At 42.7% G+C, this 21,128-nt stretch overlaps 1 protein-coding gene across 1 annotated transcript in view; it reads left to right on the forward strand.

Annotated features, from left to right (window-relative positions):
- The window catches only part of LOC111964134 (ephrin-B2-like), a 55,432-nt gene that overhangs the window by 14,079 nt on the left and 20,225 nt on the right, over window positions 1–21,128 (forward strand). Inside the window, exon 2 of the mRNA XM_023987872.2 lies at window positions 16,770–17,065. Within this exon, the coding sequence (XP_023843640.1) occupies window positions 16,770–17,065 (296 nt within the window). The remainder of the gene's footprint in view (window positions 1–16,769; window positions 17,066–21,128) is intronic.

The following is a 21,128-nucleotide window of genomic DNA, read 5'->3' on the forward strand; positions in this document are numbered from 1 at the left end:
TTCCCACAATAAGTTGGGTGAATTTTGGCCCATTACTCCTGACAGAGCTGGTATATTGGAGTCAGGTTTGTAGACCTCCTTGCTCACACACGCTTTTTCAGTTCTGCCCACAAATCTTCTATAGGATTGAGGTCAGGGCTTTGTGATGGCCACTCCAATACCTTGACTTTGTTGTCCTTAAGCCATTTTGCCACAACTTTGGAAGTATGCTTGGGGTCATTGTCCATTTGGAAGACCCATTTGCGACCAAGCCTTAACTTCCTGACTGATGTCTTGAGATGTTGCTTCAATATATCTACATAATACATTTTCCTCCCTTCCTCCTTCATCTATTTTGTGAAGTGCACCAGTCCCTCCTGCAGCAAAGCACCCCCCCAACATGATGCTGCCACCCCCGTGCTTCACGGTTGGGAGGGTGTTCTTCGGCTCGCAAGCCTCTCCATTTTTCCTCCAAACATAACGATGCTCATTATGGCCAAACAGTTCTATTTTTGTCAGACCAGAGGACATTTCTCCAAAAGGTACAATCTTTGTCCCCATTTGCAGTTGCAAACCGTAGTCTGGCTTTTTTATGGCGGTTTTGGAGCAGTGGCTTCTTCCTTGCTGAGCMGCCTTTCAGGTTATGTCGATATAGGACTCGTTTTACTGTGGATATACTTTTGTACCTGTTTCATCCAGCATCTTCACAAGGTCCTTTGCTGTTGTTCTGGGATTGATTTGCACTTTTCGCACCAAAGTACGTTCATCTCTAGGAGACAGAACGCGTCTCCTTCCTGAGTGGCATGACGGCTGCGTGGTCCCATGGTGTTTATACTTGCGTACTATTGTTTGTACAGATGAACGTGGTACCTTCAGGCATTTGGAAATTGCTCCCAAGGATGAACCAGACTTGTGGAGGTCTACAATTTGTTTTCTGAGGTCTTGGCTGATTTCTTTTGATTTTCCCATGATATCAATTAAAGAGGCACTGAGTTTGAAGGTAGGCCTTGAAATACATCCACAGGTACACCTCCAATTGAATCAAACGATGTCAGAAGCTTCTAAAGCCATGACATAATTTTCTGGAATTTTCCAAGCTGTTTAAAGGCACAGTCAACTTACTGTATGTAAACTTCTGACCCACTGGAAGTGAATTATGTGAATTATAAGTGAAATAATCTGTCTGTAAACAATTGTTGGACAAAATTACTTGTGTCATGCACAAAGTAGATGTCCTAACCGATTTGCGAAAACTGTAGTTTGTGAACAAGACATTTGTGGAGTGGTTGAAAACTAGTTTTAATGACTCCAACCTAAGTGTATGTAAACTTCCGACTTCAACTGTAACTGTATGTGTGAGATACAGAGATGAGGTAGTCATTAAAAATAATTTTGAACACTATTATTGCACACAGAGTGAGTCCATGCAACTTATTATGTGACTTGTTAAGCACATGTTTACCCCTGTACTTATTTAGGCTTGCCATAACGAAGTGGTTGAATACTTATTGACTGAAGACATTTCAGCTTTTCATTTTAAATGAATACAAAAAAAATTCTAAAAACATAATTCCACTTTGACATTATGGGGTATTGTGTGTCGGCCAGTGACACAAAATGTCAATGTAATAAATGTTTAATTCAGGCTGTAACACAAGAAAATGTGGAAAAAATCAAGGGGTGTGAATACTTTCTGAAGACACTATATAACCTAAATATGGAGCACAGAATTTAAAAAGACAGATAGAACTTAATTTAGCCAATAAAAATGTTTCCAATATTTAAAGATTTGGTTTGTAGTCATAAATAGTCCACAATAATAACAATGGTATACAATAATAAAATGATAAAGCAAATTATTATAAATAAGAAAAAATAGAGAATTTGCAATGCAATTCCAAATCAAATGTTTATCGTCACATGCGCTGAATACAACCTTACCGTAAGTAAGTATTTCACCTGTTGCGCATGTGAAAAATAAAATTGTATTTGATTTGGAATTATATTCTACCTGAAGCAAACACAGTAGACTGCATTTGGCCATTTGTGTGGTATTAAAAAATATTCTGCTAATGTCTTCTACCATGTTAATGACGTTGAATTGCATGACATGCGTTTATAAAAGGCAACAAAAAACTATCTACATGCACATTTTTTGGGTCCATGTGTGGAAATCCTAAAAACATAACTGCTCAACTGTATGCCACTATGCAAATGCGATTAAAGATGCATGCAATGATTTGTTATAAAGGGGATCCCCCCCAACTCAAGCCTCTTCCTGCGTCTATGGATCTGTGATAATGACGTTCTGCTCGCTCAAAGTCACACTTGCATGCTCTCAAGTTGAGTTTGTGCTCTCAACTAGCCAGTGCACTCGCTGGACCCATCCCCTGCTCCCTCGACCACATTGTTTTCTCTTAACTCAGTGTTTGCTCATGCAATATGATGTTTCATCTTGTTCGTGTGCACCATCTCGCACCAGTTCAACTTTGGAATCGGATTTGACTCCATAAGACTCGCCTTGTTTACACATCCAGTGGTGAGGAACAATCCACCCTGTCCTATACTCCTGTGACACCCGGGCCTGGCTCCACGAGGGGACAAAAGGGGTCTTCGCCCCTTCAGTTGAAACTTGTGCCACCTCAGTTTAAGTTTTATGTCTCTATATAAAAATAGCAAAATGAAAATGATTGAATGACAGTATCTCCACTGCGCTGTATCAGCACTATAGACAGAGCGCATGGCGGAGTGTGTGTTTGTGTGTTGGGGACTATGGAAAGCCACTGGGTGGTTATGTATGACTCCTTTGTTTTTCTATAAAAAGCGGGGGGGAAACGCTGCTTATCTGTGGTAGGCTACAAGAATAGCATTGTAGGCTACGTGAATAGCATTGTAGGCAACGTGAATAGCGTTGTAGGCTACATGAATAACATTGTAGGCTACGTGAATAACATTGTAGGCTATGTGAATACCGAGATATATGCCTCCGCCTGTAATATTGGATTTGGATATATAAGGATGGGGTCAAGTCAAGTTTAGCCTGCAGTTAAAGCTGCTTCACGCACACCCCACCACTACAAAGTTTAGTTAGCTGTAAAAGGCGTTAGTGTTATTAGCGCTAACCAGCTAATATGCCACTGCCGCGATGCGCCACCAAGATAATGGCTCAACAGCCCAATCCACCCCGACTATCCCTGACAATCTTGGAACAGAGGAGCCAGCCCAGGTTTGTACCCTAGTCACAGGTTTTCTGTCTAAAAAGTTCATTTAATAGCAACCAGTTTATAGGAAGAGAGTGGCTGGAATACTCAGTTACTGCAGATGCTGCATTTTAGTTCCCATGTCGAAAGTTCTGTGTTGGGTCCAGTGCTAACACAGACAAGGCCTTCACCCAAGTTGGGTATTCTAACTGGAAGCATGCTATTGATAGAACCAAAGGATTCGCTAGGCACGCATGAAGCAAGGAGCTTTTGAAATGCACTGCACTGTGGAAAGAAAAATAAGTTGTATTCGGCTGCATTCACATTGGCAGTTTGTAATAGGTGAATTACCCTATCTATCTTGTAGCCTATATTCATTACCAAAATGGCCTTGCTTTAGTGTGTAGGGCGCTGTCCACTGAGCTGACACAGTGCAGTGGAGATGGGTTGCAGATTTTGCGCCAACCTGTCACTTCCAAAGCACTCAATGATCTCAGAGTCTCAGCATTTTAACTTTATGTTTATTGTGGTATATAATTCCAATGCAAGAACCCCCCAAAATTGTGCCCCCTCACCGATTTCAACTGTCCCCTTAGTCACTTTATCCTGGCGCCAGGTCTGGTGACACCTCCCACTCTGACAGCAGTGTGTGTGTGTGTGTGTGTGTGTGTGTGTGTGTGTGTGTTGTGTGTGTGGTGTGTGTGGTGTGTGTGTGTGTGTGTGTGTGTGTTGTGTGGTGTGTGTGTGTGTGTGTGTGTGTGTGTGTGTGTGTGTGTGTGTGTGTGGTGTGGTGGTGGTGTGTGGGTGTGTGTGTGTTGTGTTGGGTTTACTATGAGTGTCTGGGTGTGTCTGTGTTAGGCCTGTGTGTTTTCCAGTCTAAATATTTAACAGATAAATAGTTTAGATTGGGGAGATTAAACGTTGTCAAATGAAGAGGGGCAATGGAAAGTGCAGTGGGTATGTTGTGTATGTGTGTGAATGGGTGAGCTGTCTGTATATGGGCAAACGTGCAGTGAAATGCTGCTTGTGAGACAAAACTAAAGTTTTCCATAGTCTTGTGAAAGTGACTTTGGAAAAAGCACCAAATGGGCTGTACCACTTGACCTCGGATTAGGGGTGTGCGAGTAAGGGAGGATAATCCTACACAACACAACACACACCCAGCCCTCTTGTGGAGTGCTCCACTGTCAGTCAGACAACAAAGCAGTCTGTGAGGGGTTTACTCTCTCTCTCTTTCGCTCTCCTCTCTCTCTCTCCTTCCCTCTGTCATCTCTTCATTAGTGGATTCACCCTTTCATCACTTACTCAGTAGCTCGATCTCTCCGTGTATCCTCTTTTTTTCCTATCAACCACTTTCTCGTCCTTCATCACGTTCTGTTGAAATGTGAACAAATTTGTGGGGAATGTTACCACTGTTGTTACCTGAGATCAGGGACAGCGACAGAGCTATCTGGAACTGATTTATTATTAACACATGACCAGTGAGAATGTTACCAGTCAMAAAAGGGACTAGTGGTGGAAGCTGCATTTGGAGTGTTGATTGGGATTCTTGGCAGAAGATTAATCTGCTGAAATCTCTTCAGTAATCCAATGGTTTCAATAAATCTTGCCTAAGGATGTGGACAGGAATCCGTTAAAGGGTGCATGACATAAAGGGCGTTTCTRCCTTTCACATGTTTGGTACGGGTATGGCTTACCTCCACACACTAACATTTGCTTTCTTCATTTTACACACCCTCGTAGCTACCTGCCAGTATTATTTTCAAATCCCCTTTCACCGTCCTTCTCATTTTTAATTTTCTGTTTCAAAGGTGCTTCCCTGGCAGGCCATCAAAGCCTTGGCAGAGCATGAGAGCGTGCTGTGGAGAATGGAGTAATTGCAGTCTTAAGATTGCACTGATGATGGTTTCACTGTGAGGTGGTGGGGGGTGTCTGACGACGTTCCCTCCAATATGAAATGAATTCTCAAAACAGTGCATCACTATAGTAAAAACACATGCTTGGCTTTTACCTTGTTTTTGTGCTTGTTTGATCTGAATTCTCTTTCAAACCTTTTCGCTCATTTTCCCTCCCATCTCTCCATGTGCCTCTCTCCCTCATATCTCCCTGTTTTTCTCTATCCCTGCCTTCTCTCTCCATCTCTGCCTGCACCTCCCTCTCTTTCATAAAGGTTAAGTGGTATAAATAATATTTTCTGTATGCCTCGCAGAGCGTTATGGATAATTGGGGGACCATTGAATGGAGAACAAGGTCCAAGAGCCATGTCAGCAATAAGAAAAAACATAAACAAACTATTCTGGCAAAGGACATGTAGTTGTTTTAACAAACCAGAGACAGATTTCCCTTTCAACATCCACCTAATTGAAACCAACTCGCTCTCTAGCTCTGTCTCTTTCTTTGTCTCTGACGTTGGATATTCAATATCTCCATCTTTCTGCTTCAAATACACACACTTCTCTCTTATGAAACTTTTTAATAAAAAAATATTACAAAGAATGAAAACCTAGATGTTCCCTTGCGTGCAGGTATGTGTGAGGGAGACAGGAATGAAGAAGGCAAAGTGAAAAGGAGGGAGAGAAGGGAGTTGAGGAAGGCAAGAAGGGTCTAGGGAGATCTCTCTCTCCTCGGCACTCTCCAACTTTCTTCTGCACTCATCCTCCAAACAAAGAGAAGGGGTATTTGTAGTCTGCTCATCTCTAATCAACCATGTGATTTGGGTTTGATAAGCCTTTTCATGTGTGGTTAGAGTCCGGGGCCTCAGGGTGCATGTCTACCTCTCACAGCCTACATACAACTGAGAGTCAGACAAACGCTCCACAACGTTTAGAAAACGTCTACTTTCTGACCTCAGTGGCCTCAACTTCAGTTGTAAGGAACCAACCTTAGAGTGGAATGCGGTTGTTGCGTCTGAGCTCCGGCTGTGTCATGGTTGGTCTATGTGAAGGGCATCGTCTGAGGCGGACTGAGTCATGATGTAGGATTGTGGGTGCTATATCTCAGTCCTTAAATCATTAAATAACACCGATAAAGGTTCAAAACAACACTCAGAAAACACTTCAGATAAAGCAGCACTCAGTTATCAGGTCTGGGGGAGGCTCCTGGAAGGGCACGCTAGTAGTATTTCACCAAACGGCTGTTTTAGGGGACTGACGCCACAAAGTTCACATTTATACACATTTATACACCTTCCCAGCTCCGATTGCACTCAATTACGGTGTTTGTACAGTAGTTTTTACACCGCTGCATACTCGCTGTTTATTATCTATGCATAGTCACTTTACCCCTACCTACATGTACAAATTACCTTGACTAACCTGTTCCCCGCACATTGACTAGGTACCGGTACCCCCTGTATATAGCCTCATTATTGTTATTTTGTGTTCATTTTTATTTATTTTACTTTAGTCTATTTAGGAAATATTTTCTGAACTATATTTTCTTAAAACTGCGTTCTTGGTTAAGGGCTTGTAAGTAAGCATTTCACTGTTGTATTCGGCGCATGTGACAAATACTATTTGATTTGATTTATTGGCATGTAATTAACTATGGTGTGAAACCCTAAGAGCTGTGTATAAAATGCTTTTCAAGTTTCAACTTTAATTGTCACAGAGAGCAATTGGTTTTGCAGCAGGAGCATAAAAAACAGTGATCACATCAAATGGATGTGAATACAATGAGCTGGCCCATCAAGTCATAGGGCTGACAGCCATCAATACACATTTATACAGTAGGCACACTAGTGATCAACATACAAGCCAAAGCTGCCTAATTATTATAATTTTTTACTAGGCAAGTCAGTTAAGAACAAATTCTTATTTACAATGACAGCCTACCCCAGGGAAACCCGGACGACGCTGGGCCAATTGTGCGTCACCCTATGGGACTCCCAATCATTGCCGGATGTGATACAGCCTGGATTCGAACCAGGGACTGTAGTGACACCTCTTGCACTGAGATGCAGTACCTTAGACCGCTGCACCACTCAGGAGCCCATACGTAAATGCTCTGTGCATTCTTAGATCATCTCGTCAACAACATATCAACAATGTGCTGACAAAAACAAAAAAACATTGTCAACATCACCTTCATCATCCTCATCAACAACATATTACCATCGTCTTCCTCAACATCATCATCCCTAGCCTTCCCTGTATTGAAAAGGGAAATGGCTATAGGGGTGAAGGAGTGCTTATACCTCAGTGGCGGTCAGTAAGATGAGGGAGGACGCAATTCTTTTATGAGCATGGCCTTATTTCTATTACAGCATATTGGATGACTGTCATTCATATTCCATTCACTCAGCTCAATGTAACATTGATAGGTTTAGGCTACTACATGATATTCAAACGATCCCTATACCCATCATGAGGTTGCTACAACCTAGCCTATGAATGAAAGTTTACAARGTACACTACTGTTCAAAAGTTTGGGCTCACTTAGAAATGTCCTTGTTTTTTAAATAAAAGTACATTTTTTTGTCCATTAAAATAACATCAAATTYATAAGAAATACAGTGTAGACATTGTTAATGTTGTAAATGACTATTGTAGCTGGAAACTGATTTTTTATGGAATATCTACATAAGCGTACAGAGGCCCATTATCAGCAACCATCACTCCTGTGTTCCAATGCCACGTTGTGTTAGCTAACCCAAGTTTATCATTTTAAAAGGCTAATTGATCATTAGAAAACCCCTTTGCAATTATGTTAGCACAGCTGAAAACTGTTGTCCTGATTAAAGAAGCAATAAAACTGTCCTTCTTTAGACTAGTTGAGTATCTGGAGCATCAGCATTTGTGGGTTCGATTACAGGCTCAAAATGGCCAGAAAACAAAGACCTTTCTTCTGAAACTCGTCAGTCTATTCTTGTTCTGAGAAACGGCTATTCCATGCGAGAAATTACCAAGAAACTAAAGATCTCGTACAACGCTGTGTACTACTCCCTTCACAGAACAGTGCAACTGTCTCCAACCAGAATAGAAAGAGGAGTGGGAGGCCCCGGTGCACAACTGAGCAAGAGGACAAGTACATTAGAGTGTCTAGTTTGAGAAACAGGCGCCTCACAAGTCCTCAACTGGCAGCTTCATTAAATAGTACCCGCAAAACACCAGTCTCAACGTCAACAGTGAAGAGGCGACTCCGGGATGCTGGTCTTCTAGGCAGAGTTGCAAAGAAAAAGCCATATCTCAGACTGGTCAATAAAAATAAAATATTAAGATGGGCCAAAGAACACAGACACTGGACAGAGGAAATCTGCCTCGAAGGCCAGCATCCCAGAGTCCAAACCTTTGAACAGTAGTGTTATCAGGAATCAAGGTAAGACCCAAGTGCAGACTGTGTTGAAGTAACAATGTTTATTGAACCAACAGGGGCAGGCAAACGACAGGTCAAGGCAGGCAGGGGTCGTATATCCAGAGTAGTGGGGCCAAGGTACAGGACGGCAGGCAGGCTCAGGGTCAGGTCAGGCAGAGGTCGGTAATCCAGAGGTGGATCAAAGGTACAGGACTGCAGGCAGGCTCAGGGACAGGCAGAGTGGTCAGGCAGGCGTGTATGGGGTCAGGACAGGCAAGGGTCAAAACCAGGAGGATGAGGAAAAAGAGAGACTGGGGAAAAATAGGAGCTGAGACAAAACACTGGTTGACTTGAACAAACAAGACAAACTGGCACAGACAGACAGAAAACACAGGTATAAATACCCAGAGGATAAGTGGGTAATATGGGCAACACCTGGAGGGGGTGGAGACAAGCACAAGGATAGGTGAAACAGATCAGGGCGTGACAATTTTAAGTGTACGGGTCGAGAGAAATGTTAGTAATTAAGGTGACAGACATTGACACATTCAATATCGCCTTGCAAAATCTTGTCTGCATCTAGTTGATCTAGGGTGTAATTATTAGTTGCAAATTAGAGTTTATATTGGACACATTCAGATATGTTTATCCCCGTTTCGTTCCATTTGRTTCCATTTAAGAAACGTTTTTCAACAGAATCGGCAGAATGAATACACCCCTGATCACATGCAAACACAGTTCACTTTCATAGCAGCCACATATAAACAGCACGATCCCTTTGATCGTTGGATAATTCCTTCTCGCATCTACGTGCTCGCCTCCTCTCACCTTTTCCCTTTGCCAAAAAAACTTTCCAAGCCAAACCTTCATATCATAACCACTAACTGCTACACACAGCCTACATCGTTGTCACCATATTAGCTAACGTCAAGTCAACATAGTTCTAGTAGCTAACGCATTAGTAAACCCACTACAATTATGCAGTACAATGTACAGTTAGCAAACAGTTTAGCATTTACACCGGCGGGCCCCAGTGGCAATAAATGTATAAAACCAAAAGCTTACCTTGACTTGGAAAAGTTCTGGTGTTGGATAACTATAGCTAGCTAGCTAACATAGCATCCATCTCTGTTTGAGCCAGGTGTTTGAGTAGGCTAAACTAGCTAGCTGCATTCGCTTGGTAAGAAACTGAAAGTGAAAATATATGAATTATAGCTAACTCACTCTCTGTCTCTCTTGCTTATCCTTCATTTTTAATAAATTATTTTGTTCAAAACTGTTTAACTATTGTCTTCTTTTTGAGTCAGCTACTCACCACATTTTATGCACTGCAGTGCTAGCTAGCTGTAGCTTATGCTTTCAGTACTAGATTTATTCTCTGGTCCTTTGACTGGGTGGACAACATGTCAGTTCATGCTGCAAGAGCTCTGATAGTTTAGAGGATGTCCTCCGGAAGTTGTCATAATTTCTGTGTACATCTATGGAAAGGAGTGTGAACCACGAGCCTCCTAGGTTTTGTATTGAAGGAGGGAAACTAGCTGTGCTCTGGCTACACCATGGCGCTACCCTACAGAGTGCTGTTGAGACTACTGTAGACCTTCATTACAAAACAGTGTTTTAATAGATGATTTGGTGACGGGAATATATTTAGTATAGTTTTATCTAAAAATGACAACTTTTAAAAAATGTTTCACTATTTTTATGAAATTCACTTAGGAGGATGTTCCTCCCCTTCCTCTGAGGAGGAGCCTCCACTGTTGTACCTGTTAGTCTTAACAGTGGGGAATCTAAACCAGGAGCCAGAGGGTAGGACCTGAAACTAATAGTGACCTGGAACTCACCACTTGTCTGCTGTACAGATCAGACAGACTACTCTGCTGGACTTCTGTGATCTGACTGCCCACTTTCACTATTCTAGCTTGTTTTGTTTAATGGCTGGCCTTGTTACTGGCTGGCCTGTAAACCATTCAAATGCTAAACCATGTTCCACCTCATGCCAGTGAAAACCGTGGTCTAATGAACCAGGCCACCTACCAACGTGTTCACACTGGGTGGGCAGATGGGCTGAGGCTGGCTGAGTGGGCTGCAGGCCCTGGTGCCTCCTGGTACGGTCCTTCTCTATACAGGACCTCTAGACCGGAACAGGGGCAGTAGCATGGAGCTGGCAAGGGAGATTACAGAGGAAGTTTGCCTGAAAACATCTCCAACAGAGCAGTGAGGCAGAATGGTGTGGGCAAACATGGAGCTTGAAGTGTATTCACATGAGGTGGGGTTACAGCTAGAACTACAGCTAGTGAGTGCAGTGGGTGTGAAATAAGAGGAGAAGGGTGCAGGCAGGCAATTAAGCAAACACCCTCATTCCCATAAACACTGGGCCATGAAGAAGGCCAGAGGCCATTACAATCTGCCCACAGGGGTAATAAGGCCGTGGGAGCAACACACTGTATCCTCTGTAGCATCACATATACCACAAGTAGAGACTGTAATGTAAACACATGATAAACACAATCTAGCAGATATGCACTCACACGCATAGATTAAAAAGTCAAGTAAGCTATGGTTGCCCTTCCTTTGACCTGTGTGTTGTCATAACAACGACTGACTGATTCATACTGACCAGTTTTCATTTGATATTAATAGTTCAGATTATGCATGCAATCCTGATGCATCATTTATGGAGAGATTTTAAAACTCTACCATGAATGTGGCATCAGAATGTGTTTCATCATCAGCTCTGTTGTTTAAGAAAGAGAAGTTGAAAGAGAAAATTCAATATTCATGTAGTTTGCTTCAGCGTCAATGTAAGATCAAATGAATGGAAGTTCCCCCAGATGAGCATCAAGCAGAAGTTTAAAGGAGCCCACTGTTCTCTATAAGGCCCACAACTATGTTGAATATGGCCACGGTCCATGCTCCGTAGCTATGTTCAACCATGCTTTCCATCTAATCCCACTAATACTGGGAGGACCTTCAACAGTCACCGAGGTCCATTTGCAGGCTCCAATCCTAGCCTTCAACAGTGTGCTGTAACTTTGAATTGACTGAACAAGGTCAATGGCGTGTAGATGTGAATGGCGTCAGGCTTCTAGTGCCAGGATGTGACCTCAGGCTAAAGTTTTGACAGGAGGTTGACAGTGTGGGACCTGTTGTAATCACTGATGTCACGTGTGTAGAAATGTCACAGACACTCTTGATTGGCTACTTGAACACAGCAGTGTATGATGGGGATGTTGAGTCATGGGAATGTTGAAATTAGGAGGACAGATAGAAATACTTATTGGAATGTCTCTTAAGGAGACTTAAATAGCTCTGTAGCAAACCAATATTGTATGCCACAATATAATGCACATGAAGTGCAGAAGTGAAAAGATAAACAGTAACCTGAACCTTGGCACACCTGTATTTGGGGAGTTTCTCCCATTCTTCTCTGCAGATCCTCTCAAGCTCTGTCACGTTGGATGGGGAGCGTTGCTGCACAGCTATTTTCAGGTCTCTCCAGATATGTTCGATCGGGTTCAAGTCCGGACTCTGGCTGGGCCACTCAAGGACATTCAGAGACTTGTCCTGAAGCCACTTCTGTATTGTCTTGGTTGTGTGCTTAGGGTTGTTGTCCTGTTGGAAGGTGAACCTTTGCCCCAGTCTCTCAGTCTGAGGTATTGAGCACTCTTGAGCAGGTTTTCATCAAGGATCTCTCTGTACTTTGCTACGTTCATCTTTCCCTCGATCCTGACTAGTCTCCCAGTCCCTGCAGATGAAAAACATCCCCATCACCATGCTTCACCGTAGGGATGGTGCCAGGTTTCCTCCAAATGTGATGATTGGCATTCAGGCCACAGAGCTCAATCTTGGTTTCATCAGACCAGAGAATTTTGTTTCTCATGGTCTGAGAGTCTTTATGTGCCTATTGGCAAACTCCAAGTGGGTTGTCATGTGACAGAGGAGGAGTGGCTGCGGAGTTGCTGAGGAGTGGCTTCCGTCTGGCCACTCTACCATAAAGGCCTGATTGGTGGAGTGATACAGAGATGGTTGTACTTCTGGAAGGTTCTCCCATCTTCACAGATTGCTCAGTTTGGCTGGGACGACCAGCTCTAGGAAGAGTATTGGCGGTTCCAAACATCTTACATTTAAGAATGATGGAGGACYCTGTGTTCTTGGGGACCTTCAATGCTGCAGAATTTGGTACGCTTCCCCAGATTTGTGCCTCGACACAATCCCGTCTCGGAGTTCTACGGATATTTACTTCGACCTCATGGCTTGGTTTTTGCTCTGACATTCACTGTCAACTGGGACCTTATATAGACAGGTGTGTGCCTTTCCACATAATGTCCAATCAATTGAAGTTACCACAGGTGAACTCCAATCAAGTTGTAGAAACATCTCAAGGATGATCATTGGAAACAGGATGCACCTGAGCTCAATTTCGAGTCTCATAGCAAAGGAGCTGAATACTTATGTAAATAAGGTATTTCTGTTGATAAATCAGCAAACATTTCTAAAAACCTGTGTGTAGATTGCTGAGGATTTTCTTTTTATTCAACCCATTTTAGAGTAAGGCTGCAACATAACACAATGTGGAAAAAGTCAAGGGGTCTGAATACTTTCTGAAGGCACTGTATCAAGAATGTTTCAAAGGAAGCTTTTGTCCATCTTCATAAAAATCTGAAACATTTTGTCAAAAAATGATGCAGAAAAACGAATCCATGCTTTTGTCACTTATTGATTAGACTACTGCAATGCAATACTCTCCGGCTATCTGGATAAAGCACTAAATAAACTTCAGTTAGTGCTAAATACGGCTGCTAGAATCTTGACTAGAACCCCAAAATGTTTAATATTACTCCACTGCTAGCCTTTCTGGCTCCTGTTAAGGCTAGTGCTGATTTCAAGGTTTTACTGTTAATCTACAAAGCATTACATGGACTTGCTCCTACCATCTTTCCAATTTGGTCCTACTGTACATACCTACACGTACGCTATGGTCACAAGACGCAGGCCTCTTTATTGTCCCTAGAAAGAAAACAGCTGGAGGCACGGCTTTCTCCTATAGAGRTCCATTTTTATGGAATGGTCTGCCGATCCATGTGAGAGATGCAGACCCAGTCTCGACCTTTAAGTCTTTACAGAAGACTCATCTCTTCAGTAGGTCCTATGATTGAGTGTGGTCTGTCCCAGGGGTGCAGTGGAGTGACAAACTGCCCTTGCTGTCTCTGCCTGGCTCCCCTCTCTCCACTGGGATTCTCTGCCTCTGAACCTATTACGGGAGCTCAGTCACTAGCTTACTAGTGCTCTTCCGTGCCGTTCCTAGGAGGGGTGCGCCACGTTGTGCCAGGCTTTTTTCGCTATACTTGACTTGAGTGGGTTGAGTCACTGACGTGATTGTCCTGTCRGGTTTTGCGCTCCCTCGGGCTTGTGCGGTCGATGAGATTGTCGTGGGCTGTACTCAGCCTTGCCTCAGTGTAGTAAGTTGGCGGTCTGTTGATATCCGTCTAGTGGTGTGGGGGCTGTGCCTTGGCAAAGTGGGTGGGGTTATATCCTGCCTGGTTGGCCCTATGCTGCAATACTCTATGTGCCGTGGGCCTAGGGTCAGTCTGTCCTATCTGGTGAAATTCTTCTGTCTTATCTGGTGTCCTGTGTGATCTTAAGTTTGCTCCCTCTAATTCTACCATCTTTCTTTCTCTCTCTCGCTCTCCCCCCTCGCGAAGTACCTGAGCCCTAGGACCATGCCTCAGGACTACCTGGCCTGATTACTCCTGGCTTTCCCTGTCCCCAGTCCACCTGGTTGTGCTGTTGATCCAGTTTCAACTGTTCTGCCTACGACCCTCTCTCTCCTTCTCTCTCCTCTCTCTCTCTCTCTCTCTCTCTCTCTCTCTCTCTCTCTCTCTCTCTCTCTCTCTCTTCTCTCTCTCTCTCTCTCTCTCTCTCTCTACCGCATCTGCTGTCTTGACCTCTGAATGCTCGGTTATGAAAAGCCAACTGACATTTACTCCTGAGGTGCTGACCTGTTGCACCCTCTACAACCACTGTGATTATTATTTGACCCTGCTGGTCATCTATGAACGTTTGAACATCTTGAAGAACGATCTGGCCTTAATGGCCATGTACTCTTATAATCTCCACCCGGCACAACCAGAAGAGGACTGGCCACCCCTCAGAGCCTGGTTCCTCTCTAGGTTTCTTCCTATATTCCTGCCTTTCTAGGGATGTTTTCCTAGCCACCGTGCTTCTACATCTGCGTTGCTTGCTGTTTGGAGTTTTAGGCTGGGTTTCTGTATAAGAACTTTATAAATACATTTGATTTGATGTAGACTAGCCTATCCACACAGCRTACCAGCACTGTATCTGAGCTGTTGGCTAGAGCACACATGCCAAGACCAGAGTAGGAKCATTTGTTATTTAATCTAACAGCTTTTGTGACAAACTCTCAGTAGTTGAAAATGCGAAGGAAACGCATGAAACGTTCAATTTTTATTCGGTATATGAATACTTTAGCGAAAAAATACATTTTGTGTTCACTATCTCATCACGCCCTGGTTTTTATTTGCAACAAGTGAGTTTGGTGGAAATGCCACTGATGGGAAAATTTGCATATTGTCTTCATACAGATTTTTGAATATTTGCATGAAAATCTGTCCATCCAAATGGATGGAAACCTAGCTAGTGATAGACATTATTTGATTATTCAACATAGGAGCTGGCTCAAAACTCAAAGGCCTGCACAATAATTATCTACTTACATTGCTAAATGTGTGTGTGTAGAATAACTAGTGTAGGATCCCATGTGATAGTATGGATGTGATGTGTGTGTGTAGAATAACTAGTGTAGGATCCCATGTGATAGNTGTGTGTGTAGAATAACTAGTGTAGGATCCCATGTGATAGCATGGATGTGATGTGTGTGCTGAGTGGAAGATGTCTCTGTGAGCTGTGTCCTGACAAATGAAAAGGTCAGTTTCTCTCATTATCTGTTCTATCTGTGCAGATCAGTTCACTGTGAAGCTCAGGCCTGTGTAACTTTGATCATGCAGGACCAGAACCTAGTTTTAGTTGTCCATTATGGTCCAGGTCAAAGCCACTGCATGGTACATACTGTATCCTTCATAGTGTTTCCTACTATAGCCTATGTCACAGGAAAACCTCAAAGTGACCGTAACAGCCAATGATTTATTATCATACTCTGTCAAACGCCCCAAACCCTTGTTTCCCTCTCTCCCAAAACACCGTGATCCGAGAGAAGGAGAGAGAGATGAAGAGAAGGAGAGAGAAAAGGAGCCTGTAGGACCATGTTTTATTTGTCTGCTTATCCCTCCCTGTGCTGAAATGTCACCAGGCTCTCAGGGAACTAAGCGCTTAATGGAGAGCCAGGTATTTGAGGCTCTCTGCGCCTTCATCTGCTCAAGGGTTCTTCTACACAGAGCTCTAGTCATCAGGTGGTGTAATATACTCTGATGTTAGACTCAAGGTGGGGAGTTTAGAATGGTGTCACCGTGAAATGACCATGAATTCACAGTGAATGAAATGTGTCCTCTAGAGTCTAGAGACTGTCAGCTGGTGTTGTGAATTATGGGGAATTTACAGTGGTATGCCCAACAGACTACAAAGACCACCGCGAAGTCCCACAAGTCTAAGAAGTTGTATTAAAAACAATAAGCGGAAACCATGGCAGCATAATTGACTTTAGGATTATTAGGGAGACAATTAGAGAGTTTAGTTGTCCATGAATTTGTTTTTAAAAACATTTTACTCCAGCTTGCTGGCAAACATTGTGAAAGAATGCAGAATTACCCAGACAAAGGACACATCCAAGTTTGTGGTCTTCATTCCTTCACTGAATCTGCTCTGTATTGCAGAGTTGACTCTGTCTGTCTAATGGTCGGCTGCAAATTGCAGTCTTGTTAAATGTCTTGTTAATGGTGTTGATGCGGTGCTGATATTAGGCTGTGATTTGATTTGTATTCACTGGGAAATTAATTCCATAAGGGCATCCTCTAAATGACAGGGTAATGTGTGTTGCGACTGAAGTGGTCCCTGGGGATTGGCCATGCAACACAACACACACACATTCATCTACAGAAAGAAACACACATACATGTACCACTCTCACAGGCATGCATGTACGCTCACACCCAGTGATCCCACAGGCACCTGTCTGTGCCTCAAAAATGTGCCATGAATAGATGAGAGGCCTCCTCTCCAAACACAAGCTGTCAGACACAGAGATGGGTAAATATCACACTGCCAATCACTGGTTGCCATGGATACCATTCTCACCTCTGTCTCTCCCTCCCTCTCTCTCTGCAGGTTTCAGGATGACAGGGGGTATGTGTTGTACCCGCAGATAGGGGATCGTCTAGACCTGATCTGCCCAGCCTCCAACCCCCAAGGCCCCCGCTCCCCCAGTGAGTATGAGTACTACAAGTTGTACCTGGTGTCCACACGCGAGCAGGCTGACCGCTGTGAGGTGATGGGTGCGCCAAACCTGCTGCTCACCTGTGACAAGCCCAACAGTGACATGCGCTTCACCATCAAGTTCCAGGAGTTCTCCCCCAACCTGTGGGGACATGAGTTCAAGACCCTGCAGGACTACTACATCATAGGTGAGGGGATGTGTGTGCGTGTGTATGTGTGCATGTGAAAGAGAGGATGGGATGTGTGTGTGTGAAAAGGCACACGTTTTAGAAATGTCTGGTATGCAAAAAGGAAGCACTATAGTTACAGAACACCATGGAAACACTATAGTTACAGAACACCATGGAAACACTATCGTTACAGAACACCATGGAAACACTATCGTTACAGAACACCATGGAAACACTATCATTACAGAACACCAAATGGAAACACTATAGTTTACAGAACACCCATGGAAACACTATCGTGTTACAGAACACCATGGAAACACTATAATTTACAGAACAACATGGGAAGCACTATACATTACAGAACACCAATGGAAACGACTATCGTTACAGAACACAATGGAAACACTATCAGATTACAGAACACCATGGAAACACTAATTGGCTATGAAAACCATGGAAACACTAATCTTTACAGAACACCATGGAAACACTACGTTCACAGAACACCATGACAAAAACTACAATTACAGAACACCATGGAAAGACTATTATTACAGAACCCCATGGAAACCACTATCGTTACAGAACACCATTTTTTAGGAACTATCGTTAACAGAACACCATGGGAACATATCGTTACAGAACACCATAGAAGAGCTATCGTTATAGAACCCCATGGAAACGCTATCGTTACAGAACATCATGGAAACGCTATCGTTACAGAACACCATGGAGAGCTATCGTTACAGAACACCATGGAAACATTATGATTACAGAACTCCATGGAAAAAACTATGGTTACAGAAACACCATGGAAACACTACGCGATACAAAAGACCTTGGAAATGCTATCGTTACAGAACACAATGGAAGAACTATCGTACAGAACACCATGGAAACACTATCGTTACAGAACATCATTTAGGAACTATCGTTACAGAACACCACGGGAACACTATCGTTACAGAACACAATGGAAGAGCTATCGTTACAGAACCCCATGGAAACGCTATCGTTACAGAACACCATGGAAGAGCTATCGTTACAGACACCATGGAAACATTATGATTACAGAACTCCATGGAAAAACTATGGTTACAGAACACCATGGAAACACTACGCGATACAAAAGACCTCGGAAATGCTATCGTTCAGAACACAATGGAAGAACTATCGTACAGAAACACCATGGAAACATTATCATTACAGAACACCATGGAAAACACTATCATTACAGAACACCATGGACACACTATCTTACAGAACACCATGGAAACACTATGGATACAGAACACCATAGAAACACTCTCTTTACAGAACACCTTGGAAACACTATCATTACAGAACACCGTGGAAATGCTATCGTTACGAACACAATGGAAACACTATTGTTACAGAACACCATGGAAACATTATCGTTACAGAACACCATGGAAACACTATCTTTACAGAACACTTGGAAAAACTATCGTTACAGACACCATGGAAGAAATATCGTACAGAACACAATGGAAACACTATCGTTACATAACACCATGGAAACACTATCTTTACAGAACACCATGGAAGAACTATCGTTACAGAAACACCATGGAAACATTATCGTGACAGAACACCATGGAAACACTATGCGTTACAGAACACAATGGAAACACTATTGTTACAGAACACCATGGAAACATTATCGCTACAGAGACATCAAGGAAACACTATCTTTACAGAACACCATGGAAACACTATCGTTACAGAACATAATGGAAACACTATGTTACAGAACACCATGGAAGAGCTATGTTACAGAACAGCATGGAAACATTATCATTACAGAACACCATGGAAAAACTATCATTACAGAACACCATGGAAAGACTGTCATTCCAGAACACCATGGAAACACTATCGTTACAGATCACCATGGACACACTATGGTTACAGAACATCATGGAAACACTATACTTACAGAACACTATGGAAACGCTATCATTACAGAACACCATAGAAACACTATCAATTACAGAACACCATGGGAAAAACTATCATTGCAGAACACCATGGAAAGACTATCATTACAGAACACCATGGAAACACTATCATTACAGAACACAATGGAAGCACTATCGTTACAGAACACATGGAAACACTTCGTTACAGAACACAATGGAAACACTATCTTTGCAGAACACATGGAAACACTACGTTACAGAAACCATGGAAACACTATCATTACAGAACACCATGGAAACACTATCGTTACAGAACACCATGGAAACACTATCGTTACAGAACACCATGGAAACACTATCGTTACAGAACAACAAGGAAGCACTATCGTTACAGAACACCATGGAAACACTATCGTTACAGAACACCATGGAAGCACTATCATACAGAACACCATGGCAACACTACGTTACAGAACACCATGGAAACACTATCGTTACAGAACACCATTGAAACACTATCGTTACAGAAACACATGGAAACACTATCTTTGCAGAACACATGGAAACACTACCGTTACAGAACACCATGGACACCATCGTTACAGAACACCATGGAAACATCGTTACAGAACACCATGGAAACACTATCGTTACAGAACACATGGAAACACTATCGTTACAGAACACCATGGAAGCACTATCATTACAGAACACCATGGCAACACTATCGTTACAGACACCATGGAAACACTATCGTTACAGAACACCATGGAAACACTATCGTTACAGAACACAATGGAAACACTATCTTTGCAGAACACCATGGAAACACTACGTTACAGAACACCATGGCAAACTATCGTTACAGAACACCATGGAAACACTATCGTTACAGAACACCATGGAAACACTTCGTTACAGAACACCATGGAAACACTATCGTTACAGAACACCATGGAAACACTATCGTTACAGAACACCATGGAAGCACTATCTACAGAACCACCATGGCAACACTATCGTTACAGAACACCATGAAACACTATCGTTACAGAACACCATGGAAACACTATCGTTACAGAACACAATGGAAACACTATCTTTGCAGAACACCATGGAAACACTACCGTTACAAGAAAACACATGGCAACACTATCGTTACAGAACACCATGGAAACACTATCGTTACAGAACACCATGGAACACTATCGTTACAAGAACACCATGGAAACACTATCGTTACAGAACCACATGGAAACACTATCGTTAGAAACACCATGGAAGCACTATCATTACAGAACACCATGGCAACACTATCGTTACAAGAACACCATGGAAACACTATCGTTACAGAACACCATGGAACACTATCATTACAGAACACCATAGCAACACTACGTTTACAGAACCACCATGGAAACACTATCGTTACAGAACACCATGGAAACAGCTATCGTTACAGAACACCATGGAAACACTATCTTTGCAGAACACCATGGAAACACTACCGTTACAGAACACCTATGGCAACACTATCGTTACAGAACACCATGGAAAACACTATCGTTACAGAACACCATGGAAACACTATCGTTACAGAACACCATGGAAACACTATCGTTACAGAACACCATGGGAAACACTATCGTTACAGAACACCATGGAAGCACTATCATTACAGAACACCATGGCAACACTATCGTTACAGAACACCATGGAAACACTATCGTTACAGAACACCATGGAAACACTATCGTTACAGAAACACAATGGAAACACTATCTTTGCAGAACACCATGGAAACACTACTCGTTACAGAACACCATGGCAACACTAGTCTTACAGAACACCATGGTTAAAACTATGCGTTACAGAACACCATGGAAACACTATCGTTACAGAACACCATGGAACACTATCGTTACAGAACACATGGAAACCTCTTCGTTACAGAACACCATGGAAGCACTATCATTACAGAACACCATAGCAACACTACGCGTAGAAACACCATGGAAACACTATCATTACAGAACACCAGTGGCAACACTATCGTTACAGAACACCATGGAAACACTATCGTTACAGAACACATGGAAACACTATCGTTACAGAACACAATGGAAACACTATCT

Source organism: Salvelinus sp. IW2-2015, linkage group LG5 (genome assembly GCF_002910315.2).
Source record: "Salvelinus sp. IW2-2015 linkage group LG5, ASM291031v2, whole genome shotgun sequence".
Lineage (NCBI taxonomy): Eukaryota > Metazoa > Chordata > Actinopteri > Salmoniformes > Salmonidae > Salvelinus > Salvelinus sp. IW2-2015.